Genomic DNA, 26523 nt, shown 5'->3' with positions numbered 1-26523 from the left:
AACTTGAAGTAAGTGTTTAATAAGGATGGGATTTTGAAAAACAGATATATTTATAAATTTACCAGTATGCTGAAGAACGAAGCCAATTATTTCTTAGGAAGAACTTTATTGACTTTGACAGAAACTTGAACATCATCAGAGGTGATGAAGGTTTTGGATATATATTGAGTAACAGACTGCTGGATTGAATGGTAGTTCTGTTGCAAGTTCTTTGAGAAATTTCCAAATTGCTTTCCACAGTGGCTGAATAAGTTCATTCCCACCAAGAGTGTATGTGTTCCCTTTTCTCCTTAGCCTCATCAGCATCTTTTTTTTTTTGACTTTTTAATAATAGCCATTCTGACTGATGTGAGATGGTATCTCATTGTGGTTTTGATTTGTGTTTCTCTGATAATTAGTGATGTTGAGCATTTTTTTTTCTTGTTGGCTGCTTGTATGTCTGCTTTTGAGGAGTGTCTGTGTCTTTTGCCTATGTTTTAATGGGATTATTTATTTTTTGCTTGTTGAATTAAGTTCCTTATAGATTCTGTATATTACGCTTTTGTTGGATGCATCGTTTGCTAATATTTTGTTGAATTCTGTAAGTTATCTTTTTACTCTGTTGATAGTTTCTTTTGCTGTGCAGAAATGCTTGAGTTTAATTATGTCCTATTTGACAATTTTGTTTTTGTTGCAGTTGCTTTGAGGACTTGGTCATAAATTCTTTCTCAAGGCTGACTTCTGGAATGGTGTTCTCTAAATATTCTTCTAAGATTCTTATAGTTTGAAGCACCTTGAGTTAATTTTTATATACAGTGAAAGTTAGGGGTCCAGTTTCATTATTCTGCATGTAACTAGCCAGCTACCCCAGCACTGTTTATTGAAGAGAGAGTTCTTTCCCCATGGCTTATTTTTGTCCACTTTGTTGAAGATCAGATGGCTGGAGGTATGCAGCTTTGTTTCTGGGCTCTCCATTCTGTTCCACTGGTCTATGTAAATAGCCAAAAGAAAATAAATCATTCTACCAAAAAGACACATGCACTTATGTTCACTGCACTATTCACAATAGCAAAGTCGGGGAATCAACCTAGGTGCTCATTCACGGTGGACTGGATAAAGAAAATGTGGTACATAACATACCATGGAATACTATGCAGCATTAAAAAGAATGGTATTATATCCTTTGCAGCCACGTGGCTGGAGACCATTATATTAAATGAATTAATACAGGAACAGAAAACCAAATATTATATATTCTCACTTATAAGTGAGAGCTAAACGTTGGATACTCATGGACGTCAAAATGGCAATGGTAGACACTGGGGAAGGGAAGGAGAGGGGCAAGGGTTGAAAAACTAACTGCTGGGTACTATGCTCAGCATCTGCGTGATAGGATCATTCATATACCAAATCCCAGCATCACTCAATATACCAGTCTAACAAACCTGAACATGTATCCCTTGAGTTTAAAATAAAAGTTGAAATTATAAAAAAAGATTATGCAAGTTTTGATTCAGGACTACAAAAATGTTCTCACTTTTTATGATCCTGTATATCTGGTTTAGCTGTAAATAGTACATAGCTTTTTTTCTGAATTATTTCCTCGTGAAAGTACCGTCTCACTTGGACAGATATTGATTGATAAGAAGATAGGGGAAATTTAAGACGTGTTCATTGCTTTCACCAAAGGTGAAGCCATTCTGGCTAGGTAACTGACTAGAGGTAAGACTATTTCAAACCACAGTGTATAACAGTTTTCGCTGACTCTCAGAATCCTCTAAGGTTAAAAAAAAAAAAAAAAAAAAAAAAAAAGGTGGTGGGGGGAGGATATTGGCGCGAAGATACTAAGAATTTTCACTTAATTTAATTTCTGAGACAAGTTTAGCATGATGTTCTTATAGTTCTTAATGATATTGAATAGACAATGTTCTCTCATAGTTAATGAGGGAAAATTACTATTTATTCATAACCAATTTAATATGAAATCTACTTGTGGTCTCTGATGAGTGTTTTGGGCATTTTCTTAAGTGTTTTGATTATGAAATGATGAACTTTACAGTTATTGTGGGGTTATGGAATAAAAATGATTTTTAATTTAATTGTGCACAATAACATGGAATGAAGGCATGGACCCTCATCTTCATTTGTACTTGTTTCCGTCATTGAGCACAGACAGAGCCTTGTACCTAACAAGTGCTCAAAAAGCAAACGTTGACTGAATGAAAGTGTTGATGCCATGACTTATAGAGGCCCTGTTTCTTCATTAGTGCTCCCATACCCCCATTGTTACATCAGGTTTTCCCTGGACAATTGTTTCTTTTCTTTTTTCTTCGTCTCTTTCTTTCCGCATCCCTCAGTATAGGCTCTGTCACTTTCCTGCAGCCTCTTTCCATTCTGCTGTGTACATAACCTTGCTCTGTTCTCATTCGGTATGGCCCTTGGTTTATTTTGTATTTACCCCCACCCTATTTCTGTCAAGCATCTCTTTCTCTTAGCAACTGAAGTAAAAACAAGTCTCTGAAAGGTTATTTACATTCAGTGTTGGGAGCCATCCCTGTAGCACATTGCTGGACTTAACTTATTTTGGGATTTAGAAAATGTGCTATAATTCAACATGCTTTTCATTTTACTACTTACTTGTAAACCTATATTTTGTGAGGTTTTTCTTTTTTTCCATTCATTTGTTTCTGTTGTGCCCCTTGAATCGCTCTTCATTCATTCTCCTCTGTGGATGTGGATTTTAGTGTCCCTTCTGCCCCTTATTGCTGGAATAATCTCCTTCCTAAAATCATTTTCCTCATTGCTCATAATTCCCTGGATTTAAGCTTTAAATTATATGCTTAGTTTACCATCTACATTTGCTGATCATGTCACTTCTCAGAGTCTTGGCAGTAATCCATTGCTACAGGATAGTGATCCATTGCTACATTGCTACAGGATTCATATTCAGTATAAAGGAATGACCAGACATTTTTATAGGTATCCTAAAAGCAAAACTTGCCTCATAGGCTTTGCATAAAGTTGTGCCTGCTTTATGTGTCCATTAAGGAGGGGATTGGGGCGCTGATAACTTGTGTGTTAGTAGAAGGTGTTCTTATGAAACAGATTGTAATGTTGAGCTTGCAACTGGTTATTCATGTTCACTATTGTTTGTACACTGCTTAGCACTGTGCCTGACACACAGTTGGTGCTCAGTACATATTTACGGTCTACTTTTGTTTCAATTTTCTGTCACCAAAAATGCAGGAAAAAAGTTCTGTGACCATTTGTTAGTGATTTTATGCACTTTTGAGATAGTTCCAAGAGTTACAATATTTATTTTCTCTGGATTATTTAATGCTTTGGTTGGGATGGCGTGGAGAGGATCGTGGACATCATTCTACTTTTAGGGCTGAAGCCCTGAATTCTTTCTTCCTCTTCCTGCACATATACTCCTCCTGGCCCAGCAGAGCCGCCTGTGCTAGTATGCCCGGGCTCTCATGGTGAATGTTTGAATTGAAATAGCTGTCCCTCTTGCTTCAAATCTGAGTCAGGATTTATTAGGAAAGGCAAGGCCTATTAGGAAAGGCAGGGCCATGATGACGAGGAGGAGGGAGACAGCCGAAGAAAATGACAGGAACTTGGACAGTGATTGGCATACTGACATTCTACCACATAAAGTCGCCTTGCTGTCTTGAGGCCACTATAATCACTGTGACAAAATCATTCATGTCAGTTATAGCCCTGTGTCTCCCAACAAAAATAAACTGGAGCTATTTAACCTTTTTGTGTGATTTTATTCACCAGACTTTGTCATTCGCTGCCTGGAGCTGCATTTCCTTTAAGACAATGATGTATGTCTTCTGAGAGAGTGACATCTAGTATTTCTGATGGATTTGAATTCATGTGGCATATTCAGCCAAGGATTTCCCTTATTACTTATTTTTGGCGTTTGATTTTTTTAAGCTATGTTTTTGAACTAAGGACAACATCCTCTTTTTTTTTCCCTATAGCTAAGCCCCAGATATTTTGTCTAAAAATAAAAAAAAAGTTCTAGTTTTTATCTTACTTTTATGGACTAACAACTTAATCTAAAATATTCATATTATTTAATATGGATTAATTATGTTAATATAAATTTGTATGTAAATATAAAATATAGATAATAAAATATACAAGTTTAAACATCTATTATATAAATTAATTATAACATTGATTAATATGTTAATATAAAATATTTATATTATTTTATAACTTTTTTATTTCTTCGGAGGTGGATGTTACCCATACTCCATGAAATCTTCATGCCTCTAAAAGATCTTCATATACTGGTTTAAATCAGAAAAATATACCAGTAGAGAACAGGCACATTAGTATAATTAGCTTCTAGAATTTTTATCTCAGTGTAGATGGAGGCTCTGAAAGTAGCTTTAAGACCAGATGAAAAAGTGAGGACTTGTGGAGAGGCAGCCCCACATTAAAAGACAAAGCTGTTGTGACTTTAGCTAACCTAATGTAATCCTAGGAACAAAATAATTCCTATCTTACTTACATGTATTTTTATAAGAGGTTTATAAGAGTTTAATTCGCACAGTATAGAATTCACCCATTTAAAAATGGTATACAATTATCACCACTGTCAATTTTGAAACATTTTCATCACTTCAAAAAGAAACCTCATGCCCATTTTCCCTAACTGCCTCCCACCGTCAGCCTGGGCAACCACTGATCTGCTTCCTGTCTCTACAGATTTACTTTGGAGCTTTCATATAAATGGAATCATATACTATCCAGTCTTTCGTGACTGGCTTTTTTCATTTATCATAATGTTTTCCAGTTTCATTCATGTTGTAGCGTGTAGCAGTATTTCATTCCTGAATAATATTTCATTATGAATCCATTCATTTTGATGGACATTTGAGTTGTTTCCATTCTTTGGCTATTTAAAATAATGGTGCTGTGAACATGTGTGTAAAAAGTTCTTGTGTGGACATGTGGAAACACATACACATAAGTATCATAAAAAATACTTATCCTTATTACATGCAGTGGTATATGTTTCATTCTGTTCTGTTCTATTTCATTTTCTTTAAAACCCTGGCTATGGTGCACTCAAGTGATTTCAGAGTCCTTTCTATGATCTTACCCACAACTTTAAAAACTACCCTACAGGATTCCTCACAGGTAAGCTCAGTACCTGTGAGGCAACCCTTTCTTTAGACATCTCTGACTAAAAAGGTTTTAGAGAGTTGAATCAAGATGTGCCTCCTTGTATGTTCTGTCTGTTACTTTTTGTTTCTTGTAGTTTTCCTGGCAATAATATTAGGGACATCTGGATGGTTGTGCTGCTTATCTCTTAGCTGTTATATGGTATAAGTGAAATTGACCATGTGAGGGTGCTTGTAAAAATTTCTTCAGTTTGTTTAACATAAAAAGCTTAAGTTTTGAAATAATTAAAACATACAAAATGGTAGATAGAATAATGTAACAGACACTCTTGTACTCACCACCCAGAATGAACAAAATTTAGTGTGGTTTGTTTGTTTTGCAAGAAATAAACATTATAGATTCAGTTGATGCTCTCTTGCTATTGTGTTTTCCCCTTCCTTCTCAGAGGAAATCATTATCTTGCAATTAGTGTGCATCCTTTCCATCTTTGTTTTCTTTTTTCTTTTCATCTTTTTTTTTTTTGAGACGGAGTTTCACTCTTGTTGCCCAAGCTAGAGTCCAATGTTGCCATCTCGGCTCACTGCAGCCTCCGCCCCCTGGGTTCAAGCAATTCTCCTGCCTCTCAGCCTCCCAAGTAGCTGGGATTACAGGCGTGTGCCACCACGCCTGGCTAATTTTTTGTATTTTTAGTAGAAATGGGGTTTCACCATGTTAGCTAGGCTGGTCTCGAACTCCGACCTCAGGTGATCTGCCCACTTCGGCCTCCCAAAGAGCTGGGATTACAGGTGTGAGCCACCGTGTCTGGTCTGTTTTTATACTTTCATACATACATGTATATCCGTAACAATATGTTACTGTTTTGTGTGTATTTAAATGTATATCTTTGATAGCATATATATTCTTTTACCTCTCTTCAAAATTAAATTTTTTGATCTCTTATGATGATATAGGTAAAAGAATTGAGTTCATTTCTTTTTATTGCTGCCTGCCTTCCCATTTTATAAACCTATCATTTATTCATTTTCCTATTAATAGTATTTATAGCATATTTATTATGTTTCGCTGTTATAAACAGTGTATACCATTTGACATACATATTTGACATTTGCATGAGTTTATGTGGAGTATGTATTTGGAAGTGAAATTGTTGATTCCTAGGGCTTGTACATTGTCAATTTCCCTGTATATTGCCAAATCAAATAGTGATATAGCAATTTACACTCCACTAGCGCTGTATGCAAATTTATGTATATTCTCCTTTTCATCATTATTTGGAACCATAAGACTTTAAAGGTTTTTTTTTTTTTTTGGAGACAGAGTTTCACTTTTGTCACCCAGGCTGGAGTACAATGGCACAATTTCAGCTCACTGCAAACTCTGCCTCCCAGGTTCAAGTGATTCTCCTACCTCAGCCTCCTGAGTAGCTGGTATTGCAGGCACGTGCCACCATGCCCAGCTAATTTTTGTATTTTTAGCAGAGCTGGGGTTTCACCATGTTGGCCAGGATGGTCTCAATCTCTTGACCTTGTGATCCGCCCACCTTGGCCTCCCAAAGTGCTGGGATTACAGGTGTGAACCACCGCGCCTGGCCGACTTTAAAGTTTTTAACAATATTATGGATATGAAATGGTATCTAGTTATTTTACTTTCCATTTTCCTGATGACTGATGAGATAGAGCACCTTTGGTGATCTATATTTCCTTTTCTGACTGGCCTATTATACGTTCCCCGGTTTTCAATTGGAGTTTTTGTCTTTTTCTTGTCGATTTTCGGCATTTAAAAATATTCTGGATTATTCTCTATTATCTATATAGCAAATATTTATTTATTTTTTAGTTTATGGCTTATTTTTCATTCTTCTCATGGTATATTTGGTTTAACAGATTTAAATTTTTTATTTTATTCATATAGATCCTTTTCTTAATGATTCTTGGTCTGTCTGTGTATTACTTTATCACTATGGAATTTACTGTAGTTTTAGAATATCTTAATTTTTCACAAAATAAATCTCAAATGTAGTTTTCTTTTTAAAAAAGCATTATAGAAACATGATTAAATGTTAAAGGACCTAGAATTAGACTCCATGGATTTACAGCCCACCTCTGCCACTAGCTCACTGTGTGAACTTGGCAAACACTTAACTTCTCTAATCCTGGGTTTTCACACCAATAAAATGTGAATAAGAATAGTACCCAGTTCATATGTTGTGAGGATTAAAAAAGATAATATACATAAAGCTGTAGCTGGGCGTTTGGCATATAGTAAGAGCTCAATAAATGTTAGCTCCTATTTTTTTTAGCTCCTATAATTATCTTTTCTTGGTATAAAACTGATACTCAGTGTCTTATATATGCAAATCGCTGGAGTTCTCTGTTTTCATAAGAGCTGTGATTTGTATCAAATGCTCCAGGATAGTAGAACAATTTGCTCTCTGGTGCTAGTTCTGGATCTAGCTTTGGTCTCACTGTAGGTGTTTCCAAAAACATAGCTACCAGATTAGAGGACAAGATGCTCCATTTTAATAGTCTGTTTTAATTTCCTTTTTAAAAAACATGTTTTGCCTGAAATACTTCAATATGCAAATCAAAAGGAACAGACAGGTGATCTGGAAGAAAGGGCTTCTAAAATGTTGTTGATGGTAGCATTTATTATAAAAAGTTGAGTCTTCTGTGAAAATTAAGATTGCTTTGCATTTAAAATATATTTATGGCAACAATACTGATTTTAATATAGTTTTTAAAACAATAGTTTATTGACATATTCATATACCATAGAATTCACTCTTAGAATATACAATTCAGTGTTTTTTAATATAGTTTTAAATAAAAGTTTGTCGTTCTGAATTCATTGTTTTTTCCTTTCTGTTTGGACTCTTCTCTTTTTATTATTGTGCTGTTTTTGGTACCATTGTAGAGTAGTTGGAATCTTAAAATTTTCAGCTTCTTATTAATCTGGGCCCAGCATTAGATGTAGCCTTCAGATCAATGGATAAAACTGAAGAACTTCCATGTTCTTGCAGTGGATTCCCATATTTAATAAATATTTTAATGCTTATCAATCAACCATGTGTTTCTGAATTTCTAACAGTTTTAAACAAACAGTCTTTCCAAAATCTGTTATTCTGAAGTTAGTTGTATTATTTCTCTTTTTCAATAAATAATTAAGTTAGAAGAAGTCCACATGCTTTCATTTTAGGCATTTAAGCATCATATGTTCACTGATGAAAGTGTTCAGGAAGAAAAGAGCTCCAAGTGCAGATAGTATTGTTGCTGCTGGTGGTAGTGGTGTGTGTGTGTGTGTGTGTGTGTAGAGTATTCGTGGGACATCTCATCTCCATAAGGCCACTGGGTCACTCTTAGTCCTTACATTTCACTTGATGAGAAGAGAAACAGCTATACTTTTCTCTGAACCTTCTGGCCCTTGTGCAATTGGGTATTTCAGTTATATTAGAGCTATTAATCATGCCTTTTTATAGCTCCTGTTCTTTGCAGTGTGTTTTCACTAGAACTAGAGATTCTTGATTTCTCTTTTTATCATCCTATCTTTGAATAATGAGGGAACTGAGGGGATTACCAAATATTTAATAGACTTCGGTTCTTGTTCCTTTTCTTATAAAGTTTAAAGTTGCTAGCTCTGCAATTAAAAGTTTTCCATTGGTTCTATTTCAGGTTAAGGCTCAGTAGCTGTTTTGAGTAACATTAATGAAGTTTGTGTGTGTGTGTTGCAATTTCTTGTGATTTGATTTGTGAACTGACATCCTTTTAACTCACTCTGCAAGCATTTATTGAGGTCCTACTATGTGGCATTGTTCTGTGCCTTTGGGATACATCAGTGAATACAAAAAATAATTCTTTCTTCTGGGCTTATGTTCTAGCAGATAGACAAATATAGTAAATGATGCAGTAATACATTGTATGGTATGTTCAAAGGTGATAAGTACTATGGAAAATAAAAAATATGGCATGATAATGGAGACTGGTAGTGCGGGGGAGTGTAGGGGGCATACATAGTAATTTTTAGTAGGGTAGTCCATTAGGCTTCAGAGAAAATGATATTAGGAAAAGACTTGAAGGATGTGGGGAGTGAGTCATACAGGTATCTTAGGAAGAGCATTATATGTAGAGAGAACAACCAATATGATGACCCCAAGGCCAGAGTGTACCGGTCAAATATGAATAAGAAGATGACTACTCCAAAGAAGATTGGTGATGTAAGATCTTATTGGAAACTGTTCTGGTAGGAAATATTTGGAATCATCCACATCTCTGGCAGTATTTTTGGTTTCATCCTGCAGTCTCACAGTATTGGTTTATCCCACCAAGGAAGAACATACAGATTTTCAGTATGGTGTCTAAATGTAATCTATTCCCCTCCTCTTCCCATAATCCCACAATGTAATGCATTTGAATTCTTCTTTGCAAGACAGTATTACTTCCATGCACTTAAATGTAGTTGTATCTTATGTTTAGTACATGCATGGTTATGAATTACTCCTTTTGCAAGATGCTCCTTTTGCAAGATGTTTTATCTGGTGTGGTTGGCAGATATTTTTAGAACTAGCCTGCCATAAAGCTTACTAAGTAGCAGATACTTTCTACTGTGCCTAAGAGATGAGCAGCACACTTCCAAGCTTTCTTTGAACATGTTAATATCTGGTTTCACAAATGAGAGAAATAGGACTAAGTTGCATTAAGACAGAGTTTTGTTAGTGATTTAAAAGGAAAAGTAAGATGATTCAGCATTGGAACAGACTATAAATGGGGGTTGAGGAACTGCCTCAGGAACTTATAAAACAGGTTCAACAATCATTTTTCAAAATGGTTTTGTGTAGATGTTTCTTTCCTTACAAGTGAGGGAATGAATCATGTAATTCATCGAGCTTCCCCAAAACTGAAAAGTTCCATTCTTCTCCGTCTGCCTTATAGATAATGCCCATGCACGTCATGTAGCCCAACGACCACCAAACTCACTAACAAATGTCAGGTGAATATAGTTAACGAAGGAACACAGGTCAGAAGTATTTCAGGAGAATTAGTGTAATGTATATGCTGTTGAGAGTTACACTCTATAAAACGATTGTGCTTATAATTACTGGAGAACTCACAGGGAAACCAGTAAAGTAGTTAAACTATGTGAAAGCAACCTTCATTATGTGAGTTCTAAGAATTACTTTTCACTTTTGGCTAATCACAGTTTGCAAAATAACGTTTGTTCATGTTATTGTCAGATTAACAGTTGTCAGCTTTGTTTTAAATTTGTAAGTGAGCGCATTCTTTGTGCTAAGCAAGGTGTCAAACGTTGGGACTACAGAGGCACTTGGTATAGGGTTGAGAGTGGAAGATGGTGTAGCCATAAGCCATGCACCTTAATGGAAGAGGGATAAAGGAATTGTCATCTGGAAGTGACAAGGGAAGCAGGAACAATTCTGATTCCTGAATACAACACGAAATTCTGTTCACACTCCTTACACGTTTTTTAAATCATGTGGCAGAATAATATGCCTAATGTTTATGGAGCTAGAACATTCTGTGGACTTTTTTGTTTTTGTTTTTGTTTTTTTAAGATGGAATCTTGCTGTGTTGCTCAATTTGGGTCAAACTCCTGGGCTCAAGTGTTCTTCTCACCTCAGCCTCCCCAGTAGCTATAACAACAAGCACCAGCCACTGCACCAGCTCGTTCTGTGCATCTTACATGTATTCAGTCTCCACAGCAATCATCAGAAGTTGATACTGTTTTTTGCGTTTAATAGATAGTGAAACTGAGGCACAGAGAGCTTAAATAATGCCCAGGATCATTCAGTTTAGGAAGGGGTGGAGCTAGGATTTGAACATAGGAAATTTATCTCCAGTATCTGGAGTTTTAACCACCATTGTATGCAGCTTTTCATAAGCAACTGCTCACAGTTTTAAAACAGAGGGAAAACTCTTGGACAAAGCAATTAAGCATGGCATTGTATTATTGTCTTGTACGATAAGAACATGTATTTTCCGATAATAAAAATCCGTTGGTAGGGACTTATCTTTCTCAGAGTCCATTTTGGTTCTCCTGGAGTCCTGTGTACACATTAGGAGTTCAGGACTTGGTGGTGGTGGAGACTGTGAGGCATGCAGGGAAGGCCAGAGAAGGACAAAAAGGACACCTGATTGCAGTTTGCTAAGGATGGCCAATCAGGGAAAGTTTCAGTCAGGAGGCAGTTTCCCAGAAACCCACTGGGGAAAGTTCAGAGCGACAACCCACCCAGTTTTCAGAAGTGAATAAGTTCTCCTAGGGTATCATTTGATAAATTAAATAAAAAGTGACCTCCATGTTACTTTGAAAGTATTCATTTGCCTCAAAGCAATAAGAAGTTGAAAAAACTATTATAAAACATAGAAAGAATGACTGTGCCTGGCCTTTTTCCTTTGTAAAAAAGAATCAGGATATCTTGTAGGAATCCTTTCTGTAACCCAGCATGGCAAATGTATGGAATCCTCACTAAACTGCTCTGATTTGCCTCCAGTAGAGGCAAGAATTACAGAGTCTGATCTATTCAGCATTGTATCAAAACACATCAACAGTACAGAGACCTGAGTCACATATGGAACATACAGAAAACAGTGTCTGAGCCCCTGTATACACATAGTTTTGTTAAGGCTGAGCAGCTAATCAGAGGGAAGGAATGAATGGCTCTCCTCTAGCTAGTGGCTCCAGAGCTCCACCATCCTGTGATGGCTCCTTGTAATTTTATTCATCTTTTATGTTTCTGATACTGTTGGGGTCAGATTCCATGAGGCTTTGATATGAAATTGTTTCTTTTTTTCTTTTTTTTTTTTTGAGACGGAGTCTCGCTCTGCCGCCCAGGCTGGAGTGCAGTGGCCGGATCTCAGCTCACTGCAAGCTCCGCCTCCCGGGTTTTCGCCATTCTCCTGCCTCAGCCTCCCGAGTAGCTGGGACTACAGGCGCCCGCTACCTCTCCCGGCTAGATTTTTGTATTTTTTTTTTTTTTTTTAGTAGAGACGGGGTTTCACCGTGTTAGCCAGGATGGTCTCCATCTCCTGACCTCGTGATCTGCCCGCTTTGGCCTCCCAAAGTGCTGGGATTACAGTCTTGAGCCACCACGCCCGGCCGAAATTGTTTCTATTAAGAGCTGAGTTCATGCCAGTGAAGAAAGAGTTTTGAGAGTAAGGGTTTTATTTCTTTTAAATATTCAGATGTGAGGTTATAAAATTAATTAGATATCACGAAGGTTATATTAATATATATATTTTCTTGTAGTAAGATGCATTTCAGAGCTAAGGGTAGTCTTCATGTGATTCTGACTTTACATCGCTAGACTATGTTAGTATGTCTTAAGTCTGTAAGACCCTTCAGTGGTGATCTATATCCTATCTCCCTCATTTAGAGTGCAGTTTTTTCTCCTATTTCTAGCTCTTCTGAGCTGGGCTCAGTACTAAAAAGTTTGCTTGTTTTAAGTGGTAATTATCTTCTAGGTTACAGTTGGCTACAAGCTTTTCCTGCCATAATGTATACACATGCACACATAAGCACTGTTGGATGGCTAATGGATAATGTGACTTGATTTGTGCAGTTTTTCTATGTCTCCTAATAATGTTATCTCTTAGGATTTCCTACTTTCAAAGATGATTTGGAGTCAGTGTATTTTAAAAAGGCATTTCACTTTTCTAGGGAAAGTTTAATGCTAAGGATTAGATGACAAGATTGATCTTTTTTTTTTTTTTATCACAGGGACTAGCTCCAATAAATAATAGAAGTATAAATAAAATTAGTTTCTAGAGTCTCTTTTATTACCTTTGTCTAACAGAATAATTGCATTATTTTTCAGCCCCTTAGGTTTTTTATTAGAACATGTTTGAAAAATTGTACTCATTGAATTTTTTTAGATTCAGATGTTTTTGAAGTCAGAATCCCAGAAGACCATATACCAGATATAGGTAATGCAGTACCTATAACAAAAATTTTCATTTTGGATGTTAGTATTTTCTCTCAAACATGAATTGTGGATGGATTCTTTCAACTTTCTTGAAACTCAAGGGCAAGGAGTTACTCTTCAAAGCAGCTTGGAGACACCAGCTGGTAGTATGTGGAAGCCTCTGAGTTTAAGAATTTGGGGGCAGGTTAGTGTCATACTAAAATCACTGTTAAAGATTCTTGCTATTTTCTAACCTATGTGTGCATTGCAAAACGACATGGTTTTAAGACATGGTTTTCTCAGAGAGGGCTGCAGAGAGGGCTGGTAGTCTGTTTTCTCTCTTTCTCTCTCTCACGGACACACACCACAGTCCCATCTTCTCCTTTCTTTACTGTGGTAATTAGGATAGCTATAGGTAGTGTGTTCTTCCTACCAGTCTTCATTCTAGCCCATTGGCAAACAAGAAAATGAAATATTTTTGCAGTGGTTCTTGTCTCTAGAATTATCTCGTTTGGTGTTCCAATAAAGAAAGCCTTTGGTTAAAAGAAAGAAAGGAAGAAAGTCTCTGGGGTTTGACAGTCAAGTCATAGGTGAAAACCCGTCATTTGCATATCCTTAATATTAGGGACTTAACTGCTTTTATTTTTCTCTTACTTTTGCTTTGCTCTTAGAGTGTTTCTTGACTAAGTCCTTGGAAAACTTTTAGATGAGTGAGATATGTTAGTAAAGAAGGCATATGGTCATATGTTTAAAATTTGAAACATAGTTCCGTAGTTGATTATATGTAAATATGTGAGCAGAACATCCTTTAGAATTATGTAGTTTCATTCTTTAGTCCTAGGAGAGAAAAGACCTTTATACATCATATGAAATTGTTTCCCAAAGGAAATGCTATGGAATTTATATATACTAGCTGTTTATCATGGGATTTTGTACAATGATGTTTCCTATTTTTCTTTCTTCAGACACTTGGAGCTAGCCCTTAAGTAAAAGTGAGCCTTTACTCTCAGATATATCTAATGTCCATTTAAGCAAATGAAATCAAGCAAAGAAAAATCCACTGATATTACAGAACTGGCTAAAGTAAACCTTGATGTGAAGAACTCACCATTCTTAATTTTATTATTTGGACATGGCCTACTTCTGAAGTTGCCTCCAGGAGAGATTGTGACCCAGCTGGCAGGGACAATTCTTATTTCTAATTCTGCTTTTAAAATTACCTGATTTAGAGCTAAACTGACTAGCTATTCATGTGAGAGTGTAGTTGACAGCCATTTACTCATTTTTCTTCTTCTCTACTTTTTACCTTTTATTTAGCTTTTGATAGTTACATTATTCTCTGCAATGAGCTTTATATACTCTCTTCACCATAAACAAAAATGTTAAGCGTTTTCCTCACAGCATTCTGTAATTGTGACTATTTTCAGTTCGCATATGGGGAAAAAGAGGATGAAGATGAAAGTTTTCCTAACTCTACTGTAAATGAAATATCAAGCTAATAGTGGGACTGGGAAGAGCTCTCATCTCATTTCTCACAGGCCTTTCCTGTACCAGAAAAGAGTATCCATTTCCCAGGACTGATTTGTCTGAGACATTTTTGTCTGCTGATTTTGTTGCATCTAAATGTTAGAGTTCCTTGTACTCAGATTTAATTATACCTCAATATAACTATACTATATTATATTGTTCTCAGACTAGTAAGTATCTTAAAGGTCTGCTTTGGCTTTCAGGATTATGTGAGTAAGCATTTTCTTGTTCAGGCCTTAAATTGAAGGCCTAGTAATGGGCAACTAATGGCCAAGATAATGGAGAGACTGATTTATCAGAAGATAGCTGAAGCATAAATAAGTAATGAGGCTGCCTGACTTCCTGAATGGAGATGAGAAAATAGGAGCTGGTGCCAGTGACAGCATAGTCTGTCTTTTTGTCTTTGCCTCTAGTTTGTTGGAGCAGGGACCACCTTGGCAGCCAGGGAATCACAAGAGTCCAGGGCTTTTAGTGCCTTCAGAACTGGAAATGTAGCAAGATGTAGCAAGGTAAATTCAGGTTCAGAACTGGAAATGTAGCAAGATGTAGCAAGGTAAATTCAGGGAATGCCTCTCAAGAGTTCATCTTATCCAAGGAAAGCCTTTTTTTTTTTTTTGTAGACTGTGTAGCCTTCATCTAGGAATTCCTGGGTAGTGAGATCTACATGATGTAATCTCTGTCCTAGGAAAATGTATCCCAAAACAAGGGCAAGAAATTGTTTACATCAGTTGTGATATGGTTTGGCTGTGTCCCCGCCCACATCTCATCTTGAATTGTAGTTCCCATAATCCCAGCATGTCATGGGAGGGATCTGGTGGGAGGTAAGTGAATGATGGGAGTGGTTACCTTCATGCTAGTCTCATGATAGTGAGTGAGTTCTCACAAGATCTGATGGTTTTATAAGGAACTTTTCCTCCACTTCACTCTGTACTTCTTGCTGCTGCCATGTGAAGAAGGATGTGTTTGCTTCCCCTTCTGCCATGACTGTAAGTTTCCCGAGGCCTCCCCACCCCTGTGAACTGAGTCAATTAAACCTCTTTCCTTTATAAATTGCTCAGTCTCAGGTATTTCTTCACAGCAGCATGAGAACAGACTAATACAAGTTATAAATTTTTTCATGTAAAATAAAACCAACAGCAAGAATGGAAATTTGACTTGGAAAGCAAGTATAAGTAGATGAGAATTCCATGAGAATTGGCCATACTTTAGACTCACATGGAGTAGCTCTTTAAAATATATGGGCTTGGAGGCCAAAGTAGAAACATTGCTTGAGTTCAGGAGTTTGAGACCAGCCTGTGCAATGCAGTAAGGTCCTGTCTCAAAAAGAATAAAAATACCATGGGAATTCCAATATTTTGCTCCTTCCCCCCTCTCCATTTAAAAAAACAGTATAGGCTGGGCATGGTGGCTCATGCCTGTAATCCCAGCACTTTGGGAGGCCAGGGTGGGCAGATCATGTGATCAGGAGTTCGAGACCAGCCTTGCCAGATGGTGAAACCCCATCTCTACTAAAACTACAAAAAATTAGCCGGGTGTGGTGGCGTGCGCCTGTAATCCCAGCTACTTGGGAAGCTGAGGCAGGAGAATTGCTTGAACCCTAGAGGTGGAGGTTGCGGTGAACTAAGATCATACCACTGCAGTCCAGCCTGGGTGACAGAGTGAGACTCTGTCTCAAAAAAAAAAAAAAAAAAAAAAGTATATTGAGGTTCTACTTTGTGAGAAAGCGTGCCAAGGTGCTTACAGAGATATTGGCTCTTAATTTAGCAGGAAAGACTATCTGATTGAATTTCTTTTTCTTCCTTTTGTATTTCTCTTACTCATTCCCTCCTTTTAGAAAAAACTTTTAAAACTTTTATTATTTTGGTTGAACTCAGCAACAAAATGTAGGTAGTAAATTGTCATAAGAACATACGTTTTACTTTTAAGAAATAATGCAGGAATTTAGTAAGTAAATATTCACTTTTGAAAGTTAAACATATTTTTTCATAAATAGTGAAGGAAAGGGAAGAGAGCTGTTGTTTATTGGACATCTGTTATCACAAAGGAGGGCATTTCTTAGATTAGTTTAGAATATCACTTTTCAACCATTGGCTATACCTTAGAATGACATGGATAGCTCTTTAAAAATTGTTGATGCCTGGGATCCACTGCAGACCAAGTATATCAGAATTGCTGAATTTGAGGCACAGACATTAGTATGTTTAAAAAAGTTTCCCAAGGCAATCTGGGTGTAGTAGCTCATGCTTGTAATCCCAACTAATCAGAAGACTGACATAGGAGAATTGCTTGAGCCCAGGAGTTTGAGGCTGCAGTGAGCTATGATTGCATCTCTGAATAGCCACTGCACTCCAGCGTGGGCAACACAGTGAGATTCTGTCTCTACAAAAAATTAAAATAAAAATAGCTGTGTATGGTGGCACATGCCTATAGTCCCAGCTACTCAGGGGGGCTGAGGTGGCAGGACCACTTGAGCCCAGGAATTTGAGGTTACAGTGAGCCGTGACTGTGCAACTGCAGTCCAGACTGGGGAAAAGAGCATGACCCTGTCTCTAAGGAAAAGAAAAAAAAAAAGGCTTCCCAGGTGTATTAGTCTGTTCTTGCACTGCTATAATGAAATACCCGAAACTGGGTAATTTATAAGAAAAGAGGTTTAGTTGGCTTATGGTTCTGCAAGCTGTGCAGAACCTTTTGCTTCTGGGGAGACCTCAGGAAACTTAAAATCATGGCAGAAGGTGAAGGGGAAGCTGACATGTCTTACATGGTCAGAGCAGGAGGAAGAGAGAGAGAGAAGGGGGAGATGCTACACACTTTTAAACAACCAGAGCTCCTGAGAACTCACTCACTATCACAAGAACTGCAAAGAGGAAAGTCCACCCCCATGATCTGGTCACTGTGCACCAGGCCTCTCCTCCAACACTGGGGATTACAATTCTACATATGATTTGGGTGGGGGTGCAAATTCAAACCATATCAAAATCTAATGTGGAACCAGGATTGAGAATTTTAGAAGTTTTTTGATGTCTTTACTTCCAGCTTGATCTTCCATAATAGATCAGTAATACATAGTGTGCCTTGTAATATATAGCATGCCTTGTAATTTCCTGGTTGTGCTGAGCTGTTTGCCATTTTTGTGCCTTTGTTGTTCCTTTTTCCTGAAGTGCTTTCCCTTATATTGTCAATCTGAGGAGCACCAATGCATTCCTTGGTATCCCTACAGTTGAAGGACTGCTGTTGTATTTTGTACATATATCTACTGTTGGACTTATACTCACTTTGTAATAATTTGTTTAGTACCTTCCTCTTTTGACTATGAGTTTCCTGAGTGCAAGAGCCACATCCAACTCATCTTTCTTTCTCAGGGCCTGGTATGGTTGGCACTCTATAAGTGTTGAATGGACTATCGCTTATTTAATTATTACAGCAAATCTACAAAGTGTGTGTTATTATTTTTGCTCTTTAAGAGATGAGGGCTTTCAGTTCAGAGGCATGAAACAACCTGCTCTAGTTTATTCCACTGGTAAATGGAAGACCTAGAATTCAAATGTACCTCAGCTCTTTAAAGTTTGTTCTTTAAAAATTGTGCTATTTTGTTTTGTTTCATTTTGTTTTAAAATGTCCTGTTGCCAGGCATTGTTCTGGTTCTTGTAATACTAAATGCAGATGGTTGGATTTCAAGAACAGTTTGGTTTAAAGAAAATGTGTAAATTAAATTAGTACAATATATAATCAGCTTATGAAAACTACGGGTGTTACTGAGATGGAGAAGGGAGAGTAACATGGAGTCATACTATAGAAATATGAACAGAAAACACTAATGTTCTTACATTTATCATACCAATTTACATATATGTAGACCTGTTGGGTAGAACTGTCTTTTAACAGATGCCATTGTAATACAGTTCCGCTTCAAAAAATTAATCCCATATCTTGACGTGACCACAACAAATTCTAGAATGAGAAACCTTCATCTGAGTAGAGATATACTATCAATCTTTTGCAGCTCCTTTGCCAGAAGTTATCATAAGGTTATGGTGGTTTTTCAGTTGCCTTTTCTGATGTAGAAAAGAGGGATCATATATACAAGTCATATTTGCTCTCTCTGTATATACATACATATATATACACACACACACGTATTTTTTTTTTATTAAACTGAAGATGTTAGACTTCCAAGAATTATACTTGTAGTTTTTTTAAACTGAGCTGAAGCAGTCAAATGGCAAATATGTGTTTAGGACGCAGTACCTAAAGATTCTGTTACATGCATTAAACCCTTATTTTTAATAATATTAATTACTTTCACAGTTATCTTATTGTATACTACCTTTTGATTGCTGATATTCCCACCCCATTGGTAAACATCAATTCGTTGTTCAGGTTGGACTTAATTAAAAACCTAAAGTACCTCGTCTTTCTCCTTGTGTCAAAGTTCTGATTCTACTATGAATGTTGTACTGCTAATTTTGCTTTAAAAATTGGCTATCAATAAGGCAGTCTTAACAATTTCCCTTGTGTTTGCTCTCTGGGATAGGTAGGCTGGCCTTGGTTCATTGAATCTAGAGGATATGAGGAGAAGAGGACAGGCTGCCAAGAAGCAAAATGCATGAGGAACATGAGTGTTATGTTAATTTCACATTTTAATTTCAGCTATTGTCCATGAATAATAAACAGGCCCCAGTCTGGGGATTGTATCATGTTCTTATGGTCCTAAAATTTCTATGATTCATTTTTGAATTTAGAAATTAGAATTATCTTTATGTAATTATATTGATTTAATTGATATATTTATTATGTAATTTATTATGTAATTATATTGATTAATTATATTGATTTATTATATCTGCCATCTGGAGAGTTATTTTATATTTTTGCATTTTTCCCCTGTATCTTTTCTTTCACAGCTTCTATAAATGTCAGCCTCACTGCTTGTCTCAATCCCTAAAACACATACGTACTGCACGCACATACTTTACCATGTCCATGTAATTTCTTTTCCTTAAACGAGGGATTTCAATATACATATTTTTAACTATAACTCTGAGTTTGTAAGCAAGTTATCAAATTAGCCTCAGGACATGGCTTAGGACATCAGCTGTGGTCATGTTATTGACTTTTGGATGAAAATGGAATTCTGAAGATTGTTTTTTATGTTTTGATTTTCTTGTCGTATCTTCTAAAAATGCTCTTCAGAGCATTTTCATGATACTGAAACGACTTCTATTATAATAATTATTCATTAGAACCCAGTAAAACCTGCAAATACCTCCAAGCTGTAGAATGAAAGCAAGGAGTTGAAATATGATGAAAAAGGCCTACCAGCAGGTGGGATGCCTACTCTGCCACCAAATATGTGACTTTGAAAGTGACTTTTGCCCACACTGGCCTCAGTGTCCCTATTTTTGTACTAAGGATCTTATGTTACATGAGCTCTAGGAATTCTGTATTATTCTGATACCTGAAGTACCTGTTTAATAGTTTTTAAAATCAGAATTCATTCTTAAGTAGTAATTTGAAAGATGGCATTTCTGCAAAATTATGTTTTTCCAATGTCTCTGAGAGGTATTACTACTTTTTAACCTTCAACTTAAAGTTAATAAATATTGGAATTTTTCCTTGACAGTATCTTAGCCTGTTTCCCCCACTAAAGGAAAATCTTGGTATTATACTGATTCTCTCTTCTCAAACATACTTTTTTCCTTAAACCAAAAAGGCAAGATCTAAGAGTAACTGTTTGAGAACCATCCTGGCTCACTTCAGTGGTAATGAATAATAAGCCTGATAATGCAGCAATTCGGTGTAATTCATTTACTTTATTCCATCTCCAAGATAACCTTAAGAAGCAACCATATTGGCCAGGTGTGGTGGCTCACGCCTGTAATCCCAGCACTTTGGGAGGCCGAGGCAGGCGGATCACAAGGTCAGGATATCGAGACTATCCTGGCTAACATGGTGAAACCTCGTTCTACTAAAAAAAAAAAAAAATACAAAAATTTAGCCGGGTGTGGTGGGGGGCGTCTGTAGTCTCAGCTACTCAGCTACTCGGGAGGCTGAGGCAGGAGAATGGCGTGAACCCGGGAGGCGGAGCTTGCAGTGAGCAGAGATCGCCTCACGGCACTCCAGCCTGGGCGACAGAGCGAGACTCTGTCTCAAAAAAAAAAGAAGCAACCGTATTTCTTCTCTCTGTCCTATTTATTGGCCAGAAACATGGGGAAGGTAGGTTCCTGAATGTTGGAAGACCACACAAAATGCAAAGAAACCAGGCTCACATTTATTTTAGTGACCACCAACACAAGTTTAGTTTGGGTGGGAAATCCTGTGTTTTGGGTTTGATCCTTGAGGCCTCATGAGTTTCAGCCCTGCTGCTGGAAGTGTCTTGGTTTTAGCCAAACTGGGAGGAAAGTGATATTGAATACTGGTGCAGTCAACTCATTGGAACTGCTTTTCAAAGTGTTTAGGGACAGTGCCAGTGATGCTGTATTAGTTTCCTGTTGCCTTTATAACACATTAGCAGAAACTTAGTTGCCTGAAACAACAACAACTTACTATCTTACAGCTGTGGAGGTCAGAAGCCTGAAATAGGTCTTACAAGGATAAGATGAAGTATTGGCAGTGCTTTGCTCCTTTTGGAGGCCCTAAGGGAGATTCATTCCTTGCCTTTTCTAGTTTCTGGAGGCTGCCTGCATTCCTTGGTTCCTGCCCTCTTCCTCTTAGCACTCTGATCTCTACTTCCACCATCAGACCTTCTTCTCTGATTTTAACCCTCTTGCCTTCCGCTTATAAGGACTCATGTGATTAGATTGAGCCCATCCAGACAATCCAGGATAATCTCCCCAAGTCAAGGTCCTTAAAAATATCTGCATAGTCCTTTTTTCCATGTGAGGTAACATGTTCATATGTTCTGGATATTACAGTGTAGGCATATTTAGGGCTCATTATTCTCCCTACCACAGATTCCTTCTAGTTATTAATGTTGTTACCTGGATGTTACCTCCTTCTGGAGGCCTTCTGAGACACCCTGAGACCTTCATCTTCCCTGGTCATTCTCGACAGTATTTCCCTGTTTTATTAAGTCTGAGAATACTATGTTTATTGTCTAAACTTGTTTTTAACTTAATTGTTCATTTTCTGTCTCCTGTGCTATCAGATAAGCTGCACAGGAGCAGAAACATGATCAGTTTTCTTCACTACTCTATCCCCCAAATCTAAATAGCTCCCAGCACTTGGTAGGCTCTCAGAAGAAGGTTATTGAATGAATCAATCTGTATACAGTCTAAGGAAGCTTGCCTTATTTTAAAGCTATGTTAACATACTCCTGTTCCTATTACTATCAATAATGCAAACATTCTTACTAAGCAGTAATTAAGCATTCTGTCAATGGATTTTCTTTTGAATTTAAGTACATGAGTTTCTCTTTGGGACATGACTGAGATCAATAAAATAAGATACCAGATGTAAAATGGAGCTGCAGGAAAAAGAAAAGATAAGAATTAGAATTAATGCAGACAGTAAATACCTTGCCAAGAAGAATTTTAACATTACCTCGATTCAAGCTGTAATCATGGATACCAAGGTGAATAACATGTGGCCCTTGTGTTGTTCACCACAGATTTGCAACATTAATATTTCTGATTCAAAGGAAATTGAGGTAGGAGCCTTAATAGTCCTACAAGAAGAATGGAGGAGGGAGAGGTTCATTTTAACTGAAACATCATTTCTGGTAAGCAGAGGCTCTTCCCAAAACATGGTTGTTAGCACTCTAGGAAACTCAAAGAGCTTTAGGTGGAAGGATTGATGTTATCCATTGACATCACTTTAAAAGCAATTTTAATGGAAAGAGTGTATTTCTATAAGCAGTTAATTTATAACTATTCAGTTGTTCATTTATACATCCAGGGAACTGATAACAATCTTCGAATGAATCAGGCAGTCAGAAGATCAACTAAATACCTGGTGCTGGTCATTACTAAGGTCTTGATGTGATATTGACCTGTAGTGAGGAGGAGAGGAGGAGGCTAGACGAGGTTGGAAAGGCTTCATGGAAGAGAGGTGCTATGCACTGAATTGTGCCCTCCCCAAATTTATATGTTGAAACTCTAACCCCCAACATGACTGTGTTTGGAGATGGGAGACCTTTAAGAGGTGATTAAGATTATGTGAGGTCATGAGGGTGGGACCCTAATCCAGTATGACTGGTGTCCTTATAAGAAGAGAAAGAGACACCAGGCATGTGCACTTACAAAGAAAAGGCTATGTGAGGACACAGAGAGAAAGCGGCCATCTGCAGGCCAAGGAGACAGGCCTCAGGAGAAACCAAATCTACCAACAACTCAACCTTGGACTTGTAGCTTCCAGAACTGCGAGAAAATAAATTTCTGTTTAATCCACCCAGTGTGTGGTATTTTGTTTTGGCAGTCCTAGACAACCATAGGTGGAACTTGATCTAAATCTTGAAGGATGAGTAGGGCCGTTTCTGGGAAACAGCTTTGGTGAAGGGTCTGGTTCAGAAAAGGGCTCAGCCAAATTAATGAATGAAAAAGCCACAGAAAATGTTGGAATGAACATAGCTTTTGAACTAAAGAGCAGAGGAGAGAACTGAGTGTAGGTGGGCTATGGGTAGGTGGTTATGTACCGTTATGCCTGGAGTGGGGAAGGTGATTATGGAAGATCCTGAAATCCAGGGAGAAGGATTTTTTTTTTTTTTTTTGATACAGTAGAAAATCTAGGGCTTACGTTTGGGATTTTGATAAGGAGTCAACTTTAGAAAGATCAGGGGATATGATATATGACAGAGGTGGAAATGAAGAGTAAGGTGTAGCTCCAAGAACTACCATAAAAAAAGAAAACGAAGATTAGTTGGGGCTGGGTATTAGTTGAGAAGAGTTAGGAATGATAGTTGAATGGCTGATGAGGCTCAGAGGTACCCAGGTAATTCTTAAATTTTGAGATTTTATGAGGATTAGAATGTGTTAGCAACAGAATTACAAGATTCTTCCATACCTACTTCTTTAAAATAGGAGGATAGACTTTAAAACAGAAGAATTATCCTTTCTTTCCAAAAAGCCTTGTTATTAATCAGACTCTCTCCTTTCACCTAATCTCATAGTTTACTGCATGTGAAATCCCAGGGATGGTTGAGGTCCCCGTGGCCCCAGAGAATCCTAAGATGTCCCTTCTGGGATGCGCTTGTTCTCAGGGAGCAGCATTTCTATTGGTCCCACATACTATGTGCATTTGCTCATGTGGCTTTTAATCTCTAACATAATGTTTGTCACATGTTTCTCATTTTAGTGATTATACATATTTATTTTAGAGGTTTGGATACTGTGGAAACATAAACACAAAAAAATCCAATAATTTGGAGTCCTACAGTTTGGATATAGCTACTGTTCATATTTGGTGAGTCAAATGGAACTCACAGTTTTGCTTCCTCCTTTCTTTTCAGTTAATTCACATGATTAGTCAGTATGCAAATATTAATGCTATGGGAAGCACTATATTTTCTAGTTTAGAGTCCCTTGTGGTTTTCTCTGGGAGTTCCTAGGATAGCATAGGAAATAGTGATTTTTTTTTTTTTTTTTTACACAACATTTTGATAGGTGATATTGGCAGTAGATGTGCAGAGGTTCAATTTTGCTTTTAGGAAGATGTGGAAACCTTGATGAAATTATGTCTGGTAAATTAGAACTGAAATACTATTTTTAAAGTATGTCTTTGTGATAAGCGAAAAAGGTATTTTGTAGAGGTTTAGATATCTTCTTTCTAAATATATCATGTTCACCATATTATTATATTCTTAAATTGAGCATATTTTACTTATTTTCTTTCCAAATATACAAAACTTTATTTTAAAGAAGCTAGTCACTTAAAATCAGATAAGATGAAGGAAGTGCAGTCATCTTTGAAATGAAATGCTTAACCACTTGAGGTAAACTAGAAAAGTAGGGCACTTGTCCTCTTTGATTGGGTGGTAATTTACTTCAGATTGGTGAATGCTTGGCTTTTAAGAAGATGTAAATTTTACTTTAATATGTTTTCACTTATTCTCCATGTTGAATTATTTTCTTCTGATATTGTGTTTTGAAATAATCATAAGAAAGACTAATTGCCTGATTAGTATGGCTGAGTAATAAATAACCTTTTTTCTTTTTGATATTGTAGTTGACTCATGTTGACCAAGCAAGCTTCCAGGTTGATGCCTTTGGAACGTCGTTCATTCTCGATGTCGTGCTAAATCAGTAAGTGTTGAGCTGCACTTGCTTTTGTCAGATACACATTAAATCCACTTTCTTTTCCACTTGTAAAGTTTTTTCTTGCTATATTTTACTTCATCTTCCTATACTAGTTAAATATTACATTTGAAACCATACTTGTTGACTGTAGGTTATAAAGTCTGGCAGATAGCAAGAAATGTATTTTCATTTGAAATTGACCACCTATATTAGATTTAATAATGTGAAATGAAAGGCAAGAGTTACCCCAATATTTTTTGTAAGAATATCTATAACTTAAGTTTCCTGTGAATGACAGTAAATTATGAAAATAATACTTTGGGTATTGAAGTATCTTCTTTGAGAACAGCAGGAAAGAGAAGGTTGCACTTTTTGATTAATGATTCAGAGGACTGGCTGCATGATAGGTGATGCTAAATAATACCTGGAGTTCATTAGATGCTTTGATATGGTGGTGGATTTCTGTGAGGTTTCTGGTCCTGGGATTATCCTGTGAATACAATAAATTTTAGAAATAGTTGTCTACCTAGAATTTTAGGTTTGGAAGGTGCTTTTGATTTGTTGCTGGATTTAATCTCTTTCATGTGGTCTAAATGTAGTGTTTAATAAATCTGGTTAGTTACTGTTCACTTTTTTAAAAAAGGGTTTCTATCCTACTTCTGATCATGGGCAAGTGGGCAGATACCAGGGTTCTGCCAGGCCTGTGCTTCTGAGCTGGGCAGCATTGGGCCATAGTTTTCTGGAACCATTTCTATAACCGTTCAGGAAGAAAGTCTGAGGCCAGAAATTCAGGCAAATCGACCAAGAGTGAGAATTAGAGCCTAAGTTGTCTGCAATGGGGATCAGCTAGATGGAAGACTGTCAGTTAATTTAAAAGAGCACATAAGAGGCAAGACTTAAGACCATGTTATCTGGTTAGGTAGCCATTAGCCACTTGTGGCTGTTTAAATTTAAATTAATTCATTCAAATAAAATTAAAAATTCTGTTCTTCAGAATCAAAAATTCTGTTCTCCTCAATAACCCTCTCTGCCTTCACTCCCTCATCTACTTAACTACCTAGTCTCCTTTTCTGCTTCATTTTAAAAATAATACTTATCACCATTTAATATATAGATGAACTCTTATGATATTGTCATTTTTATAGATCAAAGAAGTTTGGCATTATTGATGCATGGCCATCTAATATTTGATATTTTGATTATTTATTTGGTCTATAGTCTTTTTTCTACTCCTAGAATGTAAGCTCCTTGAGGGCAGAGATTTTCTTTGCTTTACTGATATATCCTTAACACAGTGTAGGGGCTAAACTCCAGGCTGAGAGTCATATTGACTCAGAAACCAGAGGATAGGATTAGCCAGGAGACAGAGGTGAGATGACCAGGAGAGGAAGAGTGAAACAGCAAAAAAGAAGATAAATGTTTGAGACTAGCTTCTGAAGGCCACATGTAGATACTAGGTGTGATTTGGAAAGTCAAGTTCTTAGGTCTCTAGTTTAATAACTCCCTTCCATCCCTCTTTGAAATCATTGTCCCTGTTGGTAATCTGTGTTTTCTGCTTCCTGACATTTGTAATTCCTTGACTTTTAATACTCAAACAAAGAAGGGATATTTATTCATATCCATTCTGGCCAAACTGCCTCACTTACTTTGGAGACATCCAAGTGCAAAGACTTTCTGTTCCTGAAGGAGACATACATATGGTCATACTTATCAAAGCATGAAGTTTGGAAT

The 26523-nt window shown here is 37.0% G+C and overlaps 1 protein-coding gene across 2 annotated transcripts in view; it reads left to right on the top strand.

Annotated features, from left to right (window-relative positions):
* ADAM22 (ADAM metallopeptidase domain 22) overlaps positions 1-26523 on the top strand; it is a 251094-nt gene that overhangs the window by 11528 nt on the left and 213043 nt on the right. For both annotated transcript variants that reach the window (XM_023226702.2, XM_023226703.2), the window contains exon 3: positions 24722-24798. In XM_023226702.2, the coding sequence (XP_023082470.1) occupies positions 24722-24798 (77 nt within the window). The remainder of the gene's footprint in view (positions 1-24721; positions 24799-26523) is intronic.

Source organism: Piliocolobus tephrosceles, chromosome 8 (genome assembly GCF_002776525.5).
Source record: "Piliocolobus tephrosceles isolate RC106 chromosome 8, ASM277652v3, whole genome shotgun sequence".
In the NCBI taxonomy this organism is placed as follows: domain Eukaryota; kingdom Metazoa; phylum Chordata; class Mammalia; order Primates; family Cercopithecidae; genus Piliocolobus; species Piliocolobus tephrosceles.
Note: the sequence above shows the minus strand (reverse complement) of the source record. Positions and strands in the feature narration are given on the sequence as shown.